Source organism: Myxocyprinus asiaticus, chromosome 14 (assembly GCF_019703515.2).
Source record: "Myxocyprinus asiaticus isolate MX2 ecotype Aquarium Trade chromosome 14, UBuf_Myxa_2, whole genome shotgun sequence".
Classification (NCBI taxonomy): Eukaryota; Metazoa; Chordata; class Actinopteri; order Cypriniformes; family Catostomidae; genus Myxocyprinus; species Myxocyprinus asiaticus.
The window spans coordinates 15,592,231-15,617,613 of NC_059357.1; the positions used below are offsets into that span (position 1 = coordinate 15,592,231).

The window sequence follows — 25,383 nt, forward strand, 5'->3', positions numbered from 1 at the left end:
ACCTTCTTGAAAGATCTGCGGTGTATTCGAAAGACAGTGCCTGAGTTTGAAATGGCATACTACCCATACTACTGTTCCTGCTTCTGCCAGATAGTAGTAATAGTAGTATGTTAGTATGCCATTTTGAACTTGGCCAGTGTCCATCCTGACTTGGCTCACTCTGCAGGAACAGTCTTGACTATGGACCGTTTTTAAAAAGCCATGTAAATAAAGGAAGCCTCTCTCTGTTTTTCCCTTCACCAAATACTCAAATTCGCTGTCTCTAATACATTTCAAAGGTGACTATATTTTGCCTGACCAGGAATATTTTAAATGCTGTAGTAGTTGCACTATAAATAGGTCATTTTATATCTTTATATTTTCAAGAGGTGTAGAAAAGTTTGCTGAAATATAGTCCATTTATTATGGGAGGGGGGGGATTTTTTTAATTGTATTTTTTTCTTTGGGGTTGCTCTATCAACATAGAGGAAACATTAAAAAAAAAACTAAACAACAAAACGGGGAACAGCCAGGGGATACATTAAAGGAATATTCCGGGTTCAAAACAAGTTAAGCTCACTCGACACATTGTCACTCATTTGTGACTATGTTGATTACCACAAAAGAATTTGGACTTGTCCCTCCTTTTTACAGAAATCATGTTAACACGCATATTGTTTATGTCTTGTGGCTATACTTTTGAAATGGTGAGTATTTTAACGTTTATGGATTGGCTCCATTCACTTCCATTGTAAGTGCCTCGCTGGAACACAGAATTTTTTTTTTTTTTTTTTTTTTAAAGGAGTAAAAATTTGTTTTTAATCAGCATTGTCACAAATGCTGTCAAATGAACTTGTATTGAACTCGGATATTCCTTTAAAGACCGTAAAATGGAAAGTTATATTGGTAAGCTAGTCAGATTTCCTCTCACTGTTCATTGGTTCCTCTGGGTTTTGTTAGGCTTGTTGCTAGGATACAGCAGACAGGCCCGTCTCTGACCAGTGCTTTATGTATCGATGATATAGTGCAGTCAAAATACGATAAAATGTTCGAAAACGGAGAAGAACAAGGACCAAAGAGCACCTTTACCACATATATGGCTGAAGGTGATCAGCTATTTCACAAGGGAGAGTATGTTAAAGCTGTTGAGAGCTTCTCCGCGGTAAGCTAATGTTACTTTACAGGAAATACACCTTTATTAATAAATGTGATTGTCTAAACGGAGTGTTTTATCGTTACTGATCTTTCTTTTTTTTCTTTTTTTTTTTTTTTAAAAAGTCTCTTTGGATAGAATAAGTGTCTTCTCTGCTGTCTTATCAGGCTTTAAGTTTACAGCCGGGTGAGAAGAACTGTCTAGTGGCTAGATCCAGGTGTTATGTGAAGCTGGGAGACGCAGAGAGCGCGCTGAAAGATGCCGAGGCATCCCTCGAAGATAACAAGGACTTCTTTAAGGTGTGTTGACCTGTGTATATTTTTCTGCGTCTAAAAATGTGGCGTCTAGCGCGTTTACGTAGGAAAACAAAAAACTGCGCAGACGGATGCAAAAATGCGTTCGGTGCGAACGGTCAGCTACACTGCACAAGAGCTCCTTATGATGTAACAATACGAAGAACGTATTTACGAAGCGTGAGATCATTATTACAAATATGAAGGATTCGAAAACATTTATATAAAGCAATAGATCGTTAAGATTTAACAATATGAAGAATTTCCTACAAAAGTAATTGTTCTGAACATTGTGAGATTCAGCAAAAGGGCAATGCAATTAAAGGGATAGTTCACCCAAAAATGAAAATTCTCTCATCATTTACTCACCCTCATGTCATCCCAGATGTGTATGACTTTCTTCAAGTGAACACAAATATGAAGAATATTTCAGCTCTGTAGGTCCTAACAATGCAAGTGAATGTTGATCAGACTTTTCAAATTATATAAAGGCTGTATAAAAGTAATCAGTATGACTCCAGTGGTTACATTTGTCTTCAGAAGCAATACAAAAGGTGTGGGTGAGAAACAGATCAATGTTAAATCTCCACTTTCACATTCTAAAAGTGAAAGTGGAGATTTATAGTAAAAAGAAAAGAAAAAAGGATTGAAATATTGATATGTTTCTCACCCACACCTGTCATATTGCTTCTGAAGACATGGATTTAACCACTGAAGTCTTATGGGTTAATTTTATACTGCCTTTATGTGATTTTTGGAGCATGAAAGGTCTGATCACCATTCACTTGCGTTGTGTTGACCTACAGAGCAAAAAATCTTTGTTTGTGTTCAGCAGAAGAAAGAAAGTCATATACATCTGGGATACATGAGGGTGAATAAATGATGAGAGAATTTTCATTTTTGGGTGAACATTCCCTTTAATGTCCTGAAGGGGGCATAATTTATATTATGTAAGGACGAATCTAACAGAAGTAGGGCACTAATAAAGACTTCCAATCCTGTCAATTAATAATGTCCTGTCCCATCAGTCACCACAAACACCACAATCTATTAATGATATAGGCAAGGCAATGCAAGATTATTTTTATAGCACATTTCCTACACAATGGTAATTCAAATTGCTTTACATAAAAATAATAAAGAAAATACAGGATACATAAAAAATCAAAATTAAAACCAATTAAGATCAAGAAATGAGAATGAGAATAAACAGTACTAAAATACATTTTAAAAATGAATTAAATATGATTAAACTGAATAAAAAAAGGAAAAGAATGCAAATTTGTTTTTTTTTTAATCAATTCTAAATTTAACTGGAAGCCAGTTTAAAGACCTGAGGACTGGAGTAATATGCTCAAATATTTTGGTTCGGGTCAGAATCCTGGCAGCAGCATTCTGAGAGAGCTGGAGGTGTCTAATGGTCTTTTTGGAAAGACCGGTGAGAGGTCCATTGCAGTTAAGTTTTTCTAAGTCGTGCCTGGATACAGAACATCTAATTCTCCCTATATGTTTTTTTGGTGATAGTCAGCTGATTTAGTTACTGCTTTGATATGACTACCGAAACTAAGGTCTGACTCCAGAATGACATCTAGATTCCTGACTTGATTTTTTTGTCTTTACATCCCTGGAGTCAAGGTTCTCCTTGGGAATTTTGACTTTGTTGCCAAATACAATGACCTCTGTCTTGTCGCTATTTAACTGAAGGAAGTTTCGGCACATCCAACTGTTCATTTCGTCAATGCACTGGCACAGGGAGTTTATGGGGCTGTAGTCATTTGGTGAAAGGCCTAGGTAGATAAAATCAGTGTTGGGTGTATCCAATTACAAAGTAATTAACTACTGTAATCTAATTACTTTTAGTCAAAAGAAAGTAGTGTAAGTCATTACATTTTAAATTCTTGTAATCAGATTACAGTTACTGACTTTCAATTAAAGTAATTATTTTTAAGTACATTACTTGCACTAAAGTAATCTGTATAATACATTTAAATATGAAGTCATATGTACGTCTGTAAGTGTTTCTGAGACAGCTGAAGGGTGTGCAATAATGAATGAGGAGGACATTTTGAATTTGAGCAAAAAACAAAAAACTTAAGGAAAAATAATGTAGAAGGTAAAATAAGTAGTAATCTGATTTCATTTTAGAGAAGTAATTAGTCATTTGTAGTGGTTATTTTGAGTAACTTACCCAACACTGGATATAATAAATAATTGCAATAAACCTTATATGAATGGAAACTGAAAATCTGTTTGGTTTTGTGTATAGCTTCTACCCAGCAAATACAGAACGTTCCCCTAACGTTAGCGTATGGTTGCCATTTTCTAATTTTTGGGGGGACTTTTTATTAGGTTTTATTTTTATAACCATAAACTAACGTTCCCAGAATGTTCTGGACACGAAATATTGTTAGTTGGGTACACAATCACTATTAGTTAGTGGTTAGAATTAAATGGAGAATCTGAGTTTCAGGAAGAAAACCAATACTTCTATTTTTGCTGCTTTATCCAGGTACTGATAATTAAATATGTATCAAATCAAGTGCTGTTCTGGTAAGTGCAAGACTACACTATACTTGTTATGGCAATGACCTAATCGTTAAGAAGCTGGCTAATTACCACAAAGCATGCTGAGTCATGTAGGGTTTGTGATTATGAAAGAATGATGAGTAATCAGAAACACACTCTATTGCTTCAGGTGTTTTGTCTTTTCAGTATTGTAAGTTGCTTTGGATGAAATGCTTTTGCTAATAGGCAACATATGACTCTCTCATTTCATCCTCATGTCTCCTGCAGGGTCTGTATCAGAAGGCAGAGGCCCTGTACACTATGGGTGATTTTGAGTTTGCATTGGTCTACTATCACAGAGGCCATAAGCTACGTCCAGAGCTTCAGGAGTTCAGACTGGGTATTCAGAAAGCTCAAGAGGCAATTGACAACTCTGTTGGGAGTAAGTCATTAGGGAATCTCAGACATAACATGATGAAAAATGTGGAGGTCATATTTTGCTTACACTGCAATGTGACTCTTTTCTCATTTAAGAAACCTTGATTTTTTTTGTCCCTCTCCTAATTCCAAAGGTCCTTCATCTGTGAAGCTGGAGACCAACGGAGACTTGTCTTTCTTCCACAAGTCTGATGGGGTGAGTTGGCATTGTTTATCTCTTTTTTCTCTTTTTATACAGCCTGCCTCCCTTGCTCACCCTACCACTGTTTGTGTCTGCATTTATGTTAAATTCAGTAAATACATGCAGTAAGTAATATGTATTTGTTTGTTGTAAATGATCACAAAGATTCGTCAAAAGCATTTGATCCATTCTCATAAGAAGGAACCGAGACAACATGGTCAGAAGATGCCCAGAAGTGAAAGAACAGCCAAGCAACTTCTGGGAGAGCTATACAGCGACAGAAAATACTTGGAGAAACTTCTCCAAGATGAGGGTATGTATGTTTATTTTCATATTCTAGAACTATTGTAGAACTAGTTGAAACTTGTTTGTGTGTGGTTGTCTTTGTGTGTGTATGTGTGTAGCTGTGTTTTCAGAATAGTGAACTGTTATCTGATCTGATACAGATCTCATAAAAAGTAAAATACGAACTGGAGAGCGTGTGCAAGATCTGATCATAGGCTGTATCTCATACCTGGACACACGGACAGAGTTCTGGCGGCAACAGAAGCCCATGTATGCACGCCAGCAGGACAGAAAACTAATGCAGCATCAGTGGAGTCGGGCTCTCCACAACCCTCCCTCTGATCCCACCCGCTATGTCCTCACCAGCCTGGAAGAGATTGACACAGGTGAAGCCCTGGAGAGTTAGAGAGAGGTCAAAGTCAGAGCTTTAGTTTTCTAACAAGAAATGTGTCATGGACACTTTCTCAGATTACACACACAAACCAATATTTAGATGGATATTATCTACTTTTCTATGTGTACCAGACATTTTTCCTCTCAAGTGACCTATTAAACACTAATGGAAAGAAGAGTCCTCAGGAACAACCTGAGGATAAGTTAGGAACTCTTGCAGTACATTGCAATCAACTGAGCTGTTTGAGTGTCCATTGAGTTGCACATAATTTGTGGATGCCAAGTTGATGGATACTCAATTTCTATTTATGGTAATTATTTATTTATTTTTAATTATGCTGCACAGCCTGTCTGACCAAAATAAAATTATTGTATTTACAAAATCATATGTATGAATTTATATATTTAAATGAATACTCTGGGTTCAGTACAGGTTAAACTCAATTGACAGCAGTTGTGGCATAATGTTGATTACCACAGCAAATATTTGTAACTTGTTCCTCATTTGTTTAAAAATGTTTTAATCTTGGTAACAGTGATACTTACAATGGTAGTGAATGGGGCCAATTTTTGGAAGGGGTTTAAAGGCAGAAATGTTAAGCTTATCATTTTATAAAAACATTTACATGCATTATTCTGTAACAATTATGGTTACTGTACGGCACTTACAATGGACGTGATTGAGGCCAGTCTATAAGCATTATACAACACATTGTTTCAAAAGTCATTGCCATGAAGACACAAAACCTATTAACAATTTTATTACACTAAAATCATATAGATCATGTTAACATGACTCTTGTTCGATAAACAAGTCTTGTTGCTATTCTTTTGAAACAGTGAGTATTTTAATGTTTATAGTTTGGCACCATTCACTTTCTTTTGTAAGTGCCTTACTGTAACTGTGATTTTTAAATAAAGAAAGGACAAGTTGAAAATATTATTTGTGGTAATCAATATTATGCCCCAAATGCTGGCAATTGAGCCTAAGTTGTATTGAACCTGGAATATTCCTTTCAATAACTTTACATTGAACTGTTACATTAAAGTCAATCACCTTTTAGATACAGACATCGCCAATCAACTCGAGAACACGCATGAGCATTAGCTAAATACGATGGGAATTTTCTTTTTCGTTTTTTAGTGTAATCTGAGGTAAAGAATTTATGATTTCAGTGTTGTCAGATTTTAATGCTGATTTGAAATATGTTTTGATCATAATCTTGACCAACCATTTTGGAGATTTCGGTCTTTCCCCATTCGAGTAGATAGGAGCTGCACTTGTATGCTGCTTGTTTACATAGAAAAATAGCTTCCTAAGAACATTCCAAAAATGGCTGCCAGTGGACTGACTGACTTGCTAAAAATACTTTGATTAAAGCCAGCTCATGATGTTATGGTTTCTGTCCTACTAATTTAAATCATTGTTTGCTTTTAAGTGCAGCTGTAGCAATATTATCATTGTGTAAAGTTAAAACATGCTATTCTAAAATAGCCATTTTATACCAACTTATTTCCATTGAAAATGAATGACAAAATAATTACTTTAAACATAATATGATTTTATTTTACCCTGTTTGAAGAAGCCTAGCCTCAGGCTTATTGCTGATTAGTCAGTGGTTAGTGAACATTCTGAGGTGACATGCAAGCAACTGCCAACACACTCCAATGGCCTATTCAGGTAGTTATGTATGTGTTGTGTATTTACATGTTATTTTGTTTCATTTACAGCTTTGAGTGCAGGTAATGCAGAGAGCAGCCTGAAAAAGGCCCGTGAGCTCATGAAGACAGTGCAGGGATGGACTGAGGAGGTTCTTCCTAATAAAAGAGAAGTGCTTGGGAACCTGCACAGCTGCATTGGTAAAACAGATCTGGAATCATATCTCCCCTTCACCTAAATGGAAAATATCAATAGCACCACAATCAGACATGCAGCACTGAACTCCATGTTAAGAGACTCTGTCTCTCTCTCACTTATGATCTGTTCAGGTAATGCACTGATGGATCTTGGGAAAATGGACAAGGCTCTAAATCATCATGAGAAGGACCTGGAGCTGGCCAAGCAAGGGTGCGCTTCTACTGAGAACAGGAAAAATACCTTGTGCTGATTTGTTTGTTCTTTTTGCTGGTTTAATTAACATCAATTGTTTGTTAATAACCTATTATTCATGTGTGTTTGATTTGTGTTTTGTTTCACAGAAACCTGACAGACAGCAAATCCAGAGCTCTGGACAATATCGGCCGTGTGTACGCACGCATAGGAAAGTTTCAGCAAGCTATAGATGTGTAAGTGCATCTGCCTTTAATTAATGTTTACTTACTGGTGTTAAAATACACAGACAAATATATGCTCACCCCTGATGTTTGATTTGTTTGGTTTTTTTTTGTGTTTTTTTTTTTATGTGTTGATGTAGGTGGGAGGAAAAGGTTCCTCTAGCATGTGGTGGGTTAGAGAAAGCCTGGTTGTTCCATGAGATCGGCCGCTGTTACCTGGAGCTGAAGCATTACGTTGAAGCAAGAGACTATGGCTCTCACTCTCTCACGGCTGCTGATGACATCAGTGATGAGAAATGGCAGCTCAATGCCAGTGTGTTAGTGGCACAGGCAGAATGTGAGTCCAAACTACACTGCTTAGAATCCTGCCCAAAAAGTCATACACTCTGTGACCATTAAAGGGTTAGTTCACTCAAAAATGAAAATTCTGTCATGACTTATGACCTGTATTTGGAACACAAAAAGAGTTATTTATAGAGGTTGATCGATTGTGGATTTTGCCGATACCGATAACTAAGGTGGTGGAAAATGTTGATAACGATTAATCATACGATAGTTTTTAAAATTGATTTTATATAATGTAAAAATATTTTCTTAGTCTTTCCTTACTATGACGGGAACAGACAAGAGATAACAAGAGTCCAAAATGAATATAATCCAAGAGGCAGTTTGTATTTGGAACCAAAATTCCAATAGTAACCTGAAAAAATACAAAACTGGGTGCATAATGCAGGACTTTTAACTATAAACAAGCATGAAACACAACAGGGACTCTTAAGGGACATTTAGCTTTTTATAGCCTATATATTCACCAGATGAAGGGTTTAGTAAATATATGTCATCTGATAAGGTTTAGTGAGGAATAAGTTTAATTATTATTCACAATTCACAAAAGTTGAGACACAATGTATGGGCTGATGGGGCATGTTTCCGTATACTTGTATTTTTCTTTTCATGTCCTTGCTTCAATTTAGAACACTTGATTATCTAATCAAAACAACAAAATATGCTTTGAAGTGAGGATAAAATATAAATGATTATTGTAAATTATGAGAGGCCGCTTTTATTCTGTAGAACCAAGACGTTCTAACTGTAGAATCAAACTATCGGCATAGATTTTTTCCGATAACTGATAGTGCCAAAAAGTAACTATCGGCAACGATTAATCGGTAAAACCGATATATCGGTCTACCTCTAGTTATTTATAACAGAATATCCAGGCTGCTCTTTTCCAAACAATGAAAGTGGATAGTCACCATGACTGTCAAGCTAGATTAACAGCTTGTTCCTCACATAAAGTTATATGTCTTCAGAAGACTTGGAATAAAGCACACAAGTTATAAGCTCACAAGTTTTATTTTGCTTTTAGTTTTATTGTGGTTTTTGTCCTTTTTTGGAGCATGACATAAAATTTGGGGGGTTTGGAATGACATGAGGTTGAGTAAAAGATGACAGAATTTTCATTTTTGGGTGAACTGTTGCTTTGTAATCTAATTTTCCAGTTAATGTGGTAATTTTGTATATTTGATCTGTGCTACACTGCACGATTGTTGTATCACACAGTGAAGCTGGGTAACTGCAAGGCCAGTGTTTTACACTTTGAGAGGGCACTTGACCGGGCAAAACTGCTGCAGGACGACTCTGCCAGAGAAGCCATCCAGAAGGTCAACACAAACATTCCTATCCTCCTCTCTCACTCTCTTCCTCATCCGTCACTCTATATCATGTGCCTCTCTCTTTTTAGTCCCATTCAGACTACATTAAAATGACTGAGATTCTCAATAACAAAGGATATATACTTTTGTTTCTGTTTACGTCACAGAAAACTAACATACCAGTCATTGTTAGTTTGGACTACATTACTTTCTCCTATCCCAGTTTAATACGCAGAACCTGTACATAAAACATTCATAGGTCGATTTCTCTGCTTTCAAAACAATGCTCTATTTGCTATTTGAGCATCCTGACCAGACCAGCCATATTGGCTCAACCAATGGTGTGAGTTTGGAGCGGGACTATCTGTTTTGTCTGACCGACAGAAGAGGAGGAAATTATTCTGTAAACTTTGGTCATTAAAGGAATATACCGGATTCAGTACAAGTTAAGCTCAATCAACAGTATTTGTGGCATAATTAATTTCCATTGTAAGTTCCTCACTGTAACCTTGATTTTTTTCTTTCTTTTCTTTTCTTTTTTTAAGAAAAGGAGGGATGAGTCAAAATTAATTATGCCACAAATGCTGTTGATTGAGCTTAATTTGTATTGAACCTGGAACATTCCTTTTAAATTTGCAATTGCATTTGTTGACTCTGATGTTGCACTAAGGCATTTGTGTCTCATTTAAAACAGTCTAGTGCTAGAATATTTTTCATTACAAGTTGTCATAATAGGAACCTACAATCATTATTCATTTTCTTCTCTGCCATCTAATTCTTGTGTTACTTCCCTCTGATATCATACTTGCTTATGTTTCTTTGTTGTTTTTTTATTCACTTCAATTCCTCAATTTCTGGCCCAGCAGGCTCTTCGTGAAGCAAGACAAAAAGTGACTCAGTAACACAAAACCCTACTGAATAACATGGCTGCAGTCGACTGAATAATTTCCCAAGACAAGTCAGAACTAATGCATCCCTTCTAAGCTTCATGCTCAACCAGTGGAATAAAGTCTGCGTGTGGAACAATGTTTTGGATTGCATTTGGCTGTCATTGGTTAAGGACTACTTTGAGTTTAATGATCACCTTCTCTGTGCTTGTTTCCTTGTGGGTAAAAAGATGTTTGGCATAGTTTTACATAAATAAACTGTCACAGTTCAGGAGGTAAAATAAATCATACTTGATATTTGTGATGCCAATGTCCAAAGGATGTTGTCCAGACATTGTTAATGTTTTGCAATATGCACACACATGTGATCATTATGTACCTTCTGTTGAAATACTTCTCTGTTGATAGAGAAGTATTTTTTTACTCGATAATCAAAACATGTTTATGTGTAATTTCCAATTAATTGACAACTAATTGTCAACAAAACCCAAGACCAGTATCAGTCCGGTGACAGGTTACGAAACTATGAACATCTGCCAGTTTGTGTGTGAGAGTATGTTTGTGTGGGTTACATCTTTCAATTATGCAAACACTTAAGAAAAGCAGCTGCAACCAGCCTACATTTGAGCTTAACTCCAGGCAGATAAGCTAAAGCAAGATTCTTACCTGCTCAACTTGTCAGTGCAATGTCAAAACACATAACTACTTAGCAATCCTGCACACATTTCACATGTCCCTCACAGATGTCAACAAGACAAAAACTGCACACTGCAGCTATTAAAAAGTATCTTGGTATCCTCCTGTAGAACAAGCCTGTATGCATGCTTTCTCATGACTTTAAAGCTATTTCCTGCTTTTTACAAATACAATAATGTATACAATGAATACTTCATTTTAATTCCTACATATCCACTATAATATGATACAAATCTTAATGTAAGATTATAAGGACCTCTGTGAGTCTGTTGGCAGTCAAGTCCAGATTTGTGAGAGGTGTGGAAAGCAAGATGAAACTGACATCTCAGCCTGTCAAAAGCATGTTTTCATTTATATTTTTCCTCAGTTGGATAACTTTGGACCTTTTTAGTATCCATTAAGTATTCAATATGTGCTTTTGTTGTTTAAAAGTAGCATGACTGGAAACATTTTGCAATCTGTTTGTTACTTCACAATGTTTTTCTCCACAAATATTAAGGCATTTACATTTACTAGATTTATTATTTGTCGTTTTATGGAATTAAAGGAATATTAAAATCAGTCGACAGTAGTTGTTGCACAATGTTGCTTACCACAAAAAATTATTTTTACTTGTTCCTCATATTCTTTTTAAATAAATAAAAAAAGCAAGAATGGAGGTTACAGTGAGACACTTACAATTTAAGTCAATGGGGCCAATTTTTGAGGGGTTTAAAGGCAGAAATGTGAAGCTTATAATTTTATAAAAGCACTTACATTAATTATTCTGATAAAACTTGTATATTATTTGAGCTGTGAAGTTTTGATTTGTCATTTTTGCAGGATTACAGGGTTTACACCGTTATGTCGTCATGGCAATGAAGTTGTAAAATTGGATATAACTTTTATAACTTATATCCAATTACATTTTTGCAATTTTATCACACTAAAAACATGTTAACACGCATTTGTTTAAGTCTTGTGGCAATACCTTTGAAACAGTGAGCATTGTAACGTTTACAGATTGGCCCCATTCACTTTCATTGTGTCTCACTGGAACCCAGAGTTTTTGTTTTTTGTTTTTAAAGAAAAGGAGAAATTAATTTTTTGGTGGTAATGAACATGATGCCAAAAATGCTGTCGATTTAGCTTAACGTGTAGCCTACTGAACATGTAATGTTCCTTTAACGTTAAGAGCCAACTCCATTAATACGAAGAACTGAGTAATAAATAACAACCGAGACATAAAGATTAGCGGTATGGGGGGAAGGACCATATTCAGGTTGCTGACGTGCATAATGAGAAACAGGGTCAGTAAAAGTGAAGCAGCGGGAGCGCGCTTAAAATGTGACTGTTAAGTACTATCTGTATCTCCCGTTCGAGCCCGCGCCCGCGCTCTCGTGCACGCTGTGAGCGTGCTCAAGTGCCAGTGGTTTCCGTTTTGTTTCCTGATTATTGCTAGTGCTCGGGCAGGCGGGGGTTTCTGTGCAGGGCTCTGGAGAAACGTGGAATTTGGCTGTACGGCGTTTGGAAGCTTCAAGCCCCGGGGAAAGGTGACAGCATTTCGTGCATCTGCCAACGTTGTAATCAAGTGAGTTGCATTTACATGGCGCACTCTTCATAACATTCTCCCCCTTTATGTCTACTTTTTAATATTTTAGATAAGATCTTAAACCGAGAATTTTCGAGTTTATTTGACAACAAAGATTTAGCTGAAAACAAAAACAAAACAAAAAAACACTAAGGTATTTATGGCGTGTGCTCCTTTTTCCTGCTGTGCGTGGCATTGCCACGCTGATTTGTTTTGTCTGCATGCGGCGTGGTCGGGCACTGCCACTCCCGAATCGCTTGGTTTGTATTGTTACCCCTAATTAACGGAGCATGCAAACTGAAGCGTTTCATCTGACCGTTTTATTCCTTCTACAGCCTGTATACATTCGTTGCATTGTGAAAAGTGCTTTCCACATTTCTTTGAATTGGCGCACCAATTCTCCTCATAGTTAACTAAATTCTTGTGCGCAATGTCTCCAAATAAATTATCGTTATTTGCGGTTGAAATTTGCGGACGTTCACCGCTTCTGTTAGATTTGAAGCAGAAGATGGGCTTTCTTTGTCTTCCATAGATTAGGTTGCCTGTCCGAATCTAATTTGGCCACACAAAGGCTGTGTCCAAACATCCTGGGCTGCATGGGGCCGTTCACACCGCTCAGTCTGCGCTGTTTTTCTATTATTATTATTTATTATTTTTTCTCCATGTAAACGGGTGCTAGACGGACGTCTTTGACCGTTGCACCGCGTCTCCCTGTTTTTCAGCATCTCTCGTACTGGGCGGTCGCGTTTTTAGGCGCCATTTCAATTTAAATGGCAACTACAACTTTTAAAAAACGCGTCTCGAGACGCCTTCTGTTCTATTTGTTGCACTACATCTAGCTTTTTGTGTGTGTGTGTGTGTGTGTGTGTGTGTGTGTGTGTGGAATGGCCGCTTAGACAGCATTTTGGACATAAAACCACTGAGTTTAGTTGGCTCTGAACGTGCCTGCTGTCTAGGTAGGCGACCCTGCACTCTGACCCCAGCTTAGCTGGGATATGTGAAAAAAAGAATTTCACTGTATATGTGCAAATGTATAATGTGTGAAATATTATTATAAAAAAAAATTACTAGGTTTTGAGACAGAGCCACAAATAAACGGCCCAAATGATGTGCAGGTGTTAGTGTCTCACGACTCTGGCCTTACAGCCTAGCTTCATGTAAAACATGGTCCCGCTTCTGCTTTTTCACATACTTTCATCAAAGTTTGGACTGTGTCCAAGGTGAAATTAAAGCCTTGCTTGTTATTGTAAAATCTAGTCTCTGGGTATTAACATAAGTTTGTGTTATCAAGGTGTGAATTGTATCGCCTGGGCGATATGAAAGGCTTATTTGATTAAGCTGTAAAGATTTGCATAGTTCCATTTAAATGGGGAACACTGGTGATGACAACTAGTAACTGGTTTCACAATGAAAGCATGGCCTTTGACATCAATCATGACGTTTCACATCCTAATTTCTGCTTGTTAGTATGAAATCTGACATCACAAGACATCCGGGGTAATGGTACATTATCTGTGAAACTAGTGTTGTCACAGTACCAAAATTTCAGTAGTCGGTACTGACACCAGTGAAATTTCACGGATTTCGATACCAAAGCAAAAATATGCTAATTATAATGTGGTACTGAATTATTACTCAATTTGAATAATTGTTTTCCAGAACTCCATATTTGAAAGTTTAAATTCTAATCCAATTAATTAACTTTTAACAAGAGAAAATGTCATTGCATTTTTTTCTTCAAACTTTTATTCAACAGCAGTCTTGCTTGTGATATACTGCTTGGTTATTATTATTATTACAGTGAATATTACATTTTGCTATACAGTTGTTATATATTTCTGTCACAATTTCTTCAATTTCAGGGATCAAGCTTTTATGAATCGTGCTTTTATTATGATGTATATTTTTTGCTGGATGCTTCACTTTCCTGATAAACAGTTCACATGGCCCAGTGTGATCATTGAAGACTTTAGTCATCTCTTCACACTGGCCTTTGAGTCCGACAAATGAAATGTAGGACACAGTTTTTAAGTATTTGTATTTTAGATTACTGGTGTTTGTGTATGTGGTAATTTTGAAATTTTATGTTTTAAATTGTATTACTCTGAAGCACTTTAAATGCTATATAAATAAAGTTTGAGTTGAGATTAAAGTGCAAATGCTGTGATTTAATTATATATTTTACATGTGCTGCGTGGTTCATAATGGAGAAGTGCTCTACTCTTTGTTATCTGATACAACGTGAATGATTCTCAATGTCTGTGGAGTCTCTTGTGTTTGAGCGGTCGGATTTATACATTCGAAGTATGCAGCTCATCCAGGATAAAGCTGTGTTCATACTGCCAGCAACAAAACAACCTCATCTCATTCATTTTCAATAAGAGCTGGTGACTTCCGGCGACCGTTGGCAACCAGATGTGGGCATGTCCAGCGACGCGACAAAGTTGAGAAATGTTTAACTTTATGCAAATGAAGAGCGACTTTCGGGAGCGACACCCAATACGAAAGAAGATGGGAGAGCTCACGTGATCCTTCTCTCTCTCAGCTCCTGCAGTGACAGAAAGATGGAGGAAAGGCTAATCCTTGCTGTTAGCAATTTACCAGTGTTATATGATATGTCTCTGCCCACGTACAGGGACATATTTAAGAAACATTATGTGTGGAAAGGTGTATCTGAGATTGTGGGGATTCCAAGTAGGTTTAAATCATCAAATAGCCTGTAAAATTAACTTAATTTGTTTTGAAAATGTTACATGTATGACAGCAAATTAAACCATATAAATGATCAGATATAGTGAATAAATGTACCATATTAATAACCATACTAATATTTTAATAATAATATTAATTGAATTAATTGTAAAGAAACAGTGACTCTCCATACACACCACTAGCGACCTAACCGCCAGCCACTGGCGACATGCAGCGACAAAGTCGCTGGCAGTGTGAACGCAGTTTAAGATTGCAGCCGTTGGCGGTTTAATAAATCACACTAGGACATGTCACGATTTTAATTTGAAATGTTTTCCATTTCAGTGTAAGGAGTAACAGAGCATGCGTTTAAAATAAGCGTGTGAGCATTTTAAAGCTGTCGTGTCAGTAATACTGCACGCTGGTACCGGATTGAGTCGGTGCTCGGTACTGCAGAAACACTGGTATCTGGGTACCGAAGTACCGGTACTTTTGACAACACTACGTGAAACTGTAGAAGACTTTCCCCAAATTAAGTTATGCAACATATAGACAGAAGTGTCCACGGGTTATTTTAGGCCTCTTGAAAAGTGTGGAAGATGGATAAAGGAGTAATTAATGTGTAAGCCAGAGAGAAAGCAGCTCTTACATTGACAATTCCTCAAATTTCACTAGGAATGCACTGTGGCATTGCATTTCATTCAATGCCAAATGTGTATTGGTCTCACAGAGCAGTGGTTTTCATATTTGCTTGGAAGGACAAGATTTGGAGGCTGTACAGAGGATGCGCAAGTGAAATATGCCATTGTGGATAGTAAAATAGATGTTTTCTTTACAAGCATTCAGCTTTTATGAACATTCTGCAAATATACTGTGATTTAAGGGTCTAAAGAAGTGTACGTTTTTCTAATTATAATCACTAAAATTCTAATCACGTTATGTCCTAGTGAGATTATTTAACCGCAAAATCTGCAATTTAATGAGTTTACTTTTGCATGTGCAGCGCGCTTGAAATGTGAGCAGAGCACTAGTGAATGTGGATTGTGCTGTGAGGTTCTGTATATAAGCACTTCATTTGATAAATACAATATGTTAAAGTAATTTTTATATTTTGATTTAAGGTTTTAATTCATTTATTTAAACCCCATTTTGAAATAATCTGTTGATAGGTGGTTCAGAAAAAAATAAAACAAAGGTATTGAACTATGTATCGGCGAGTATCAGAAAGATTGTTCTAAAAAAATAAAATGGTATTGGGACATCCCTACTGAAAACTGATGTAAATATTGCAGGAAAGATTAAGTACTTTCTACATTGAATAAGTTTAAGCATGAACTTGAAAAAAATAAGTAAATTCTACATTTGTACTCAATTCAAACAAGTAAAAATGAATGCTCTAACTTGTAAGTAAATATTATTTATGATTGTTTATCTTTACAATGTGTCATAATTTATCAGTCCTAAAGTAGAATACCTTGTCATATTTATTTGCTAATTTGAGTAAATTTCACAGGTAAATAAGTAAAATGTACTTAACTTTTCAAAGCTGGTGTTCCCAGCTTGAATAATTCATGAGCGTGCATGTTTTCACTGTTTGCAAGTTAATTCACAGTGTCTTAACTTTTTGTTTTGTGAAGTCTGAAGTAAATTTTATAAATTACACATATGAACAAATAAATTGTCTGATTGTTACCATAATCATGTTTTGTGCACCAAATGTTCAGGTCTGGATGATCTGTAACCTGTTTCTATTGCCATTTAAAACAAGTTGATGTCAAGTTGATGCAAGATGTTGGGCAAGCATTAAGCTACCCTGTGGAAGACTTCTGTGTAGTGTGGTATTTGACTAAATATGTTAAAGCAATGAAATGCCAGTACACTTAGTGCTGCATTGCTTGAGTATAATGTACAAACAGAATAAGTAAAATTGACTTGAAACATTGCAAAGTATTGCAAAGTAAACTTGAAAATTTCTAATTAAAGCCACCAAGAATTGTGTATCCTTTACTTTAGCTTTTATGCTTAAATACTAGCAATTTCTGTATTGAAATTGTTTCCTAGGATTTTTTTAAATTTAGGTAAATCTCGCTCCAATATTTTTTTTTTTCAGTGTACATTGCATTTCTGTGCCTTTTGCTGCAAGATAGACTCACAGTTCAGTTTCTGTTAATGTTTACCCAGTGTTCCTGAAGCTAGCACTCATTTTAACCCCATCTAGTTTGAGGTCTCATGTAATTCAATTGATTGACTATCCAGATGCCGTAATCTCATATAAAATGCACTTACGCTAACTCTTGCTTCAGTTGAATTATCAGAAACAGCCTGCTGTGTGGCAATGGAAGTTGAGCAGAATCGGGAAGTTCCAGAGGCTGTTGCTGAAACACAGGAAGTGGTGATGGAGCAGGAGGAGAAATCGGAGCCCAAATGTGTAGAGTTGGTTGATGTACCTCCAGAAACAGCACCTGAACAAAAGATTTCACAGGAGAAGACCCCAGTGATGGAGAATTCTGCTGTGGAATTGCCAGAAAAAGAGAAAACCATAGAACCTGTGGTGTCTTCTGCCAAACCTTCTGAGGTAGCTCCAGAGAAATGCCCAGCTGCTGAGTCCTCCGAGAAGCCTCCTGAGGTGGAAAAGTCATCAGAGCCAGTACAGCAGAAAGTGTCTGAAGAACCACAGGTTCAAGGGAATTCTGAACTGGAGAAACAGGAGGAAGAAGCTGTGAAAGAGGAGGAGCCTGCCAAAGAGGCGGAGTCCAAACCTACTGCTGTGAATGATGCTAAGCCAGAAGAGCTCGACAAAGGTGCAGAGAATATGACGAAAGAGGAGGATAAGGTACAAACATCAGAGGCTGAGGGGGTTCAAGCTGAGCTTCCAAAAGAGGCAGAGCCTGAGCAGAAAGAACCAGAGCTACCGCTCTTCTTTGGCTGGTTTCTGCTTCCAGAGGAAGAGGAGCGGATAAAGTGCGCCACCATGGACTTTCTCAAGACGCTGGACACTTTGGAGGCCTTCAAACAGCACATTAGTGAATGTGAGTGTTTGTGCAAATACAGTCATGATTCTACTCAGCATTTGTATTTTTGTAGATATGTTAATGCTGATTTTCTGTTCCAGTTACTGGTGAGGCAGAGAAAGAGGTCGATCTTGAGCAGTACTTTCAGACTGTACAGCCCCTCCACTGCACTACAAAGTTCTGTGACTACGGCAAAGCAGAGGGGGCAAAAGAGTATGTGGAGCTACAGGTCAGTGTTCCATACAGCCTGATCTAGGGCTTCACAATTAATCGATAATCGTAATGTGCATTATGACCATGTGTGATTATTAAACTGCGTAAGGCTGAAGTTTATTTAAATAAATAAATGGTCTGCTTGTTTGAGTTTTTGCGTAGCTCTGTCCTGTCTGTATTGTGTTATTATATTGGGTGTATTATTATTAGTGTTTTTTTGCAGTGGGTATTTGTGGACCGAGGATATGTTAAAATTAGGAGCATATTATACAGCTGTTGTGAATGAGAACTCGGCTACACAAAAGTTCCTTATGCAGATGTCGTAAAAATTAAAAGCTTGACGGATTAGAACTCTGGTTTAACTGGACCACATGGCAATGTCACATGCAAGTTTTATTTTATTACAGAAATACAAATAATAATATAGCTATAATACTACAATAAAATATTAAACTTCACTGGGTTCCAAAAAAATGTATGAATAAAGTGGACAAAAACAGGTGCACAGTGGGACAGGTACAATGTGAATACGAAGACTGCTTGTTTTACTCTTATTTGTTTGTTTGTGGCTGAAGTGAATTATTTTTTTTTTTTTTTTGAGGACTCAAGTGTGAACCCTCAAATAGTAGCCAAAGTATTTTCTTCAGCAGTAGAACTTGGGCAAAATATTACCAAATTTTGTTCAAAAGCAGCTACTACTAGTTTTGTTTATAAAATCGCAGTTCAAATCGCAATTGCAATATTTTTCAAAATAATCGCAGTATGACTTTGTCAAAATCGTACAGCCATAGTCTGATCTGAGGTTGTTGTTATTGTTAACTAAAACTGAAACAAAATCCCAAAAACAACCTAGAAAAACAAAATTAAAAATTTTCACAAAACTAAACCAAAACTATCATGCATTGCTTAAAAACTAACTAAAACGAAATAGAAATTTTCAAAATATTTGTTTTCGTTTTTAATACTTTGACTCGTGCATGTTACAAAATCGTTTTTGTTTCTTTAAATGTCTCCATCTGTTGCATTGCAAACATGCCATCTACTTGCCATGAGTTTTATGTGCATGTGCGCACATTTGGTTATGTGCTCAGTGTTCAAGATAAATGGATTAGCTTGTTTAATCACATCATCCATTGCTGTTTAATAAAGGGATACGCACACTCATCGAACACTTTATTAGGAACACCTGTACACCTACTTATTCATGTGGCTATGTAATAAGCCAATCGTGTGGCCACAGTGCATAAAATCATGCAGATAGGGGTCAGGAGCTTCAGTTAATGTTCACATCAACCATCAGAATGGGGAAAAGATTTGATCTCAGTGATTTCGACCGTGGCATGATTGTTGTTGCCAGATGGGCTGGTTTGAGTATTTCTGTAACTGCTGATCTCCTAGGATTTTCACAGTCTCTGGAGTTTACTCAGAATGGTGCCAAAAACAAAAACATCCAGTGAGCGGCAGTTCTGTGGGCAGAAACGCCTTGTTGAGGTCAATGGAGAATGGCCAGACTGGTTTGAGCTGACAGAAAGGCTACGGTAACTCAGATAACCACTCTGTACAATTGTAGTGAGCAGAATAGCTGCTCAGAATGCACAACATGTCGAACGTTGAGGCGGATGGGCTACAACAGCAGAAGATGGGTTCCACCATCTAAGCCTTAGCTTTCTGTTCATGGCTGACAGAAGTGGAACCTGACGTGGTCTTCTGTTGTTGCCCATTTGCCTCACGGTTTGATGTGTTGTGCATTCTGCAGAACTGTAGCTGCTGAGATTCCTCAAACCAGCCCATCTGACACCAACAATTATGCCACCGTCAAAATCACTGATCACATTTTTCCACATTCTGATGGTTGATGTGAACCGAAGGTCCCAACCCATATCTGCATGATTTTATGCATTGAACTGCTGCCACATGATTGGCTGATTAGATGATTACATGAATAAGTGGGTGTACAGGTGTACCTAATAATGTGGTCGGTGAGTGTATCTCCACATTTGTAAGTCGTCCTTGGTTGTTTTTACCATGTTGTACGTCAGCCTAGCTATACACTGTAGACCTATGTGTAATCTGTGCTGGATAGGGAATAGTTTAATTTAAAGAACATTAAACAAAGTTGTCCCCTGCCAAGTCATTAACTCATCTGTGTTAACTGAAATGGAACTAAAAATAAAATATATTGATAGACTAAAATTAAATACTAAAACTGAAATTAATTGAAACTAAAACTAACAAACACAATTGGTAAATTAACTGAAACTAAACTAATTTGAAATTGAATACGAAGTAAAGATTAAAACTAAATTAAAAACCCAAAACTATAATAACCTTGCTCTGATATCATAAAAATTGCGTGGGAAAATTACTTTACACGGTTCCTTACACGCATTACGGTAGTTCCAAGGTGAAATGTCCACTGTATGGCGCTAAAAGTGAGTTTTCCAAACAGATTAAGGTTAATGCTCTATAGAGCCTTAAAACATCCAGACCTACCTGTGTACACTAAACCTAACTGATTGTGTCATAAAAGAAAACGTGAGATGAAAAATGCAATTGCAGAAGCAACCATGTCATTTTCTGGTGCTTCTATGACACTTTTGGCTCACGCGTTGATTTGCATGCACCATAGGACTTGTACTCCGTCCTTTTGCATTGTAACTCGATTGTGGCCGAATAAACTTGTAAATATAGTTGGTTATGTAATGCAAACGTTAATGTATCGCATTGCAAGTCATGCAGTAAAGTAAAAGTGTTTTGATGTGATTTAAGATAGCATTGTGTGAGGAACAGAGCAAAAATTTCAATAAATCTGCGGTTTAACTCATGATTTGTGTGAAAAAGTAATTTGTTTTATGACTACTTTTCATTTCAGTGTTTTTATGTAATATGTTTCACCTAATTTTGCCATGAAAATAGCAATAGAAGTTTTATGGGTTTAAACAAATATTAATAAACAAATTATTTAACAGATGCTTTTACCCAAAGCCACTTACAAAACTGGTGATTATTTTGATAATTTTGAAGTATTCACTGTCCTAAGAACTTTAACTTTCTTAGCTCCATAAACACCATTTATTGAAAACAGGCTTGAAGTACAGCTTGTTCTGATGTAATAAAATGTTGCTCGTTTCAGTTGCAAAGAGGGCATTTACACAGGAGTCTTAAGGGCACAGCGGCAAAATTTGTTTAATTCTAAGGGTAAAAAAGAATGTGAAAAATTAATAAATGACTAAATTATATGTAAAAAATGTACTCTTGGCTAACATTTATAAGTGGGTCTAAAAATGACCTGACTCAAAGCATTCTATCATAAAGCAGCTGACAATATTAATAAGATCTCTGTTGTAGACCAGAAGTGTATTCACATATTTGAACACTGATATATATTTTTTTTTATTTTGTATAGGTGGTCAAGGATTCATTTGGCAAATCTTACGAGCTTTCCGTCACTGCTCTCATTGTGACCCCTCGTACGTTTGGGGCCCGTGTGGCGTTGACAGAAACTCAGATGAAGCTGTGGCCTGAAGGGGCGGACAAGGACAAGGTTCCTCCAGCTCTTCTGCCCAGTGTAGAAGGTCTCCCAGCAGGTAGCCGTGCCCATGTTACATTAGGTTGCTCTGCTGGAACAGAGCCAGTTCAGACCGGTTTTGATCTTCTGGAGATCCTGGGCCTGCAGAAAGAAGGCAAGGAGGGTACCCAGGTAGAGATGGAGATGGGCACTTTGTCCTACCTGGGTGAGGGCCGTTGGTTCCTTGCCTTGAGGGAACCAATTACAGCAGACACCACCTTCTCTAGCTTCTCTGACGACAAGCCTACCAGTGACCAGAGCAAAAAGGATGGAGAGAAGAAAAAGAAAAAATGTACCATTCTGTGAGAGCAAAGAGAAGAGAGGGGAAGACGACATTTTCCAAGGGCTCTGGCCCTCGGTTGGCTGGGTAGAATGTTGTGTTTTCGCATGTATGTAGGAGGATTGCGTGTATGTTTTGCAGCTTATGTGTGTGCACAGGGATGCTTGGGTTGATTTGGCAGGCAATGTGAGACCAGACATTCCCAGCTTTCTCTTAGCTGGTGCCTTTTTCCTTTTGCCTGGCAACAAGAGCTCTAGTATCTGCCTTAAGGTCAATAGATCACTCTGCTGGAAAGTTCACTCTTTAGGAGCTAGTTCATGTGGCTTTGGCCTCCACACCATCCCTGTTCACTTCACACAGGTGCATTTACAGTCGGTCTTCCCTACTCTTAGATTTAGCACAACTTGTACCCTGTCCCAGCTCTTTTCTCGTTGATCATTACTCTTATACAGCTCTAACTTCAGTTTGAGGTTAGTTTGCTGTACCATTAAAAGATTTAGATTCTCAATATGCATTTAGATCTAACTTCTGGCTCGAATCTATCTCATGCAAAAAAGTAGTGGTAGTTTTGATCCGTTTATACATGCATACATCAAAGGAACTTGGGCTGAGGTTTGGAAACAATAATAAATTTGTTAGTTTAGTGTGCCTCTTCAATGTCCCTCTCTTTCTTCAGTCTCTGTGGATCTGATACGACTTGTATGATGAAAATTTCCACGAATGCGTGCTGCACCTTTATTAATCTCCGATAACCACTGATAATGAGCTGTTCTGTGTGCATGCCAACATTTTGACACGGTTCTTATTCCTTGCAATCATGTAAAATTCAGTTTTTTTTCTTATGTGAATCTGCATACTGTCTGTGAGATGTGTTTTTAGGCTAAATTGTGTGTATTGTGGTAAGGCTCAGGTCTCTCTTTAGACTTACCATTTACAGTGTTGGTCAAACCAAGGGAGACACCTTTTGAATTGCAGCCCATAATATCGGCAAACACAAACCTGTACTTCTCTTTATTATATCTGACAATTTTTCCATACAATCAGCTCTTTCCTTAAACCAGTGTTTTCACATGTGATGGTACATTTATGCTTATTCATATCGGTTCTGGAAAATGTGCACTCTGAATACTGACAAGCATCTATCTGATGCCTTCATCCTCTGTAGGTTTCTAGATGGCCGAAGCCATGCTTATCTTTGTCTTTGACATCAAGGCACTATATTTTTGCACTTACCTTGTTATTCCATTTGATTTTGTACACTTAATAAAAGAATGTGCTTAGCTCTGACAACCCTGTCTTTGTTCTTGTTTTTTGAAGAGTGAATTATGGTCTTGACATGGTTAAGATTTAATTGATTCATTACGTAGTTTAAATCGAGCATGCGTGTAATTTGTTTCGAATAGGTGGTTGCATGCTCAATCCATTTGATTTGGATAAGTTTTCCCCTTAAATTGGATTCCCTCTTTGCCCAAATTGAGTTTGTGTAATTGTAGCTAACAGCTGGCCTTTACCCATCGCCAGTTTCTACATAAATGGAAAGTTCTTTTAAAATGCTGGAAAAGTAACTGCAATTTTAGTGGCTCAATGTCATAATATCTGTTTTATAAGTTCATAACTATTGAGCGCAGAAGTGCTTCTTCCTATTTCACTTGGATGTCTGAATCACTGTTTTGCATTTTTCCACACGGTGGCGACTGTTACCAACAAAAGCTTGCAGACTGATATTTATATATTTATACACACTGTATAAAAGTAATTTTAGCCTGTTTGCGACTGTAGCTAAACAGTTATCTTAACTCAGTTGGCCAAGCAGAGAAGAATCTTCTGCCATAAGTTTTCTTTGTGTTTTGGTTTAAATATTCCCTCCACACATGTATCTCTCATTACACAAGACTAGACAGAATGCACATGAATGTGCATTTGTGTCAGCTTGCTCAATAGTTCTCAGGCTTTAATTCCCTGCCAAAAGTATGAAGTCTCATTCCAGTGCATATGCTAGAGGGGAAATTGATGCAGGATGAATAAATGCAAACCCACTTACCTTCAAATGAATTTTTTATTTATTTATATATATATATACAGGTGCATCTCAATAAATTAGAATGTCGTGGAAAAGTTCATTTATTTCAGTATTTCAACTCAAATTGTGAAACTCGTGTATTAAATAAATTCAATGCACACAGACTGAAGTAGTTTAAGTCTTTGGTTCTTTTAATTGTGATGATTTTGGCTCACATTTAACAAAAACCCACCAATTCACTATCTCAAAAAATTAGAATATTTTGACATGCCAATCAGCTAATCAACTCAAAACACCTGCAAAGGTTTCCTGAGCCTTCAAAATGGTCTCTTAGTTTGGTTCACTAGGCTACCCAATCATGGGGAAGACTGCTGATCTGACAGTTGTCCAGAAGACAATCACTGACACCCTTCACAAGGAGGGTAAGCCACAAACATTCATTGCCAAAGAAGCTGGCTGTTCACAGAGTGCTGTATCCAAGCATGTTAACAGAAAGTTGAGTGGAAGGAAAAAGTGTGGAAGAAAAAGATGCACAACCAACCGAGAGAACTGCAGCCTTATGATTGTCCAGCAAAATCGATTCAAGAATTTGGGTGAACTTCACAAGGAATGGACTGAGGCTGGGGTCAAGGCATCAAGAGCCACCACACACAGACGTGTCAAGGAATTTGGCTACAGTTGTCGTATTCCTCTTGTTAAGCCACTCCTGAACCACAGTCAACGTCAGAGGGCTAAGGAGAAGAAGAACTGGACTGTTGCCCAGTGTTCCAAAGTCCTCTTTTCAGATGAGAGCAAGTTTTGTATTTCATTTGGAAACCAAGGTCCTAGAGTCTGGTGGAAGGGTGGAGAAGCTCATAGCCCAAGCTGCTTGAAGTCCAGTGTTAAGTTTCCACAGTCTGTGATGATTTGGGGTGCAATGTCATCTGCTGGTGTCCATTGTGTTTTTTGAAAACCAAAGTCACTGCACCCATTTACCAAGAAATTTTGGAGCACTTCATGCTTCCTTCTGCTGACCAGCTTTTTAAAGATGCTGATTTCATTTTCCAGCAGGATTTGGCACCTGCCCACACTGCCAAAAGCACCAAAAGTTGGTTAAATGACCAAGGTGTTGGTGTGCTTGACTGGCCAGCAAACTCACCAGACCTGAACCCCATAGAGAATCTATGGGGTATTGTCAAGAGGAAAATGAGAAACAAGAGACCAAAAAATGCAGATGAGCTGAAGGCCACTGTCAAAGAAACCTGGGCTTCCATACCACCTCAGCAGTGCCAAAACTGATCACCTCCATGCC

At 37.4% G+C, this 25,383-nt stretch overlaps 2 protein-coding genes across 3 annotated transcripts; both read left to right on the forward strand.

Annotated features, from left to right (window-relative positions):
* Positions 1 to 69: 69 nt before the first annotated feature.
* odad4 (outer dynein arm docking complex subunit 4) lies at positions 70 to 10,184 on the forward strand. 2 transcript variants are annotated; one of them, XM_051715578.1, is made up of 12 exons: positions 70 to 1,141; positions 1,300 to 1,431; positions 4,219 to 4,372; positions 4,503 to 4,564; positions 4,715 to 4,862; positions 4,996 to 5,220; positions 6,959 to 7,087; positions 7,217 to 7,295; positions 7,427 to 7,513; positions 7,642 to 7,838; positions 9,065 to 9,165; positions 10,023 to 10,184. In XM_051715578.1, the coding sequence occupies exons 1-12, from the start codon at positions 1,025 to 1,027 to the stop codon at positions 10,056 to 10,058; spliced, it is 1,467 nt and encodes a 488-aa protein (XP_051571538.1). In that variant the 5' UTR covers positions 70 to 1,024; the 3' UTR covers positions 10,059 to 10,184. The 2 variants fall into 2 exon arrangements, with proteins under 2 accessions (XP_051571538.1, XP_051571539.1); XM_051715579.1 differs by having other exon boundaries at positions 1,060 to 1,141; positions 1,258 to 1,431.
* A 1,957-nt stretch (positions 10,185 to 12,141) lies between these two features.
* On the forward strand, positions 12,142 to 23,362 carry cnp (2',3'-cyclic nucleotide 3' phosphodiesterase). The gene is made up of 4 exons (XM_051715580.1): positions 12,142 to 12,309; positions 17,304 to 18,029; positions 18,113 to 18,240; positions 21,631 to 23,362. Exons 2-4 carry the CDS (start codon positions 17,336 to 17,338, stop codon positions 22,096 to 22,098), a joined length of 1,290 nt encoding a protein of 429 aa, XP_051571540.1. The 5' UTR covers positions 12,142 to 12,309; positions 17,304 to 17,335; the 3' UTR covers positions 22,099 to 23,362.
* Positions 23,363 to 25,383: the final 2,021 nt, after the last annotated feature.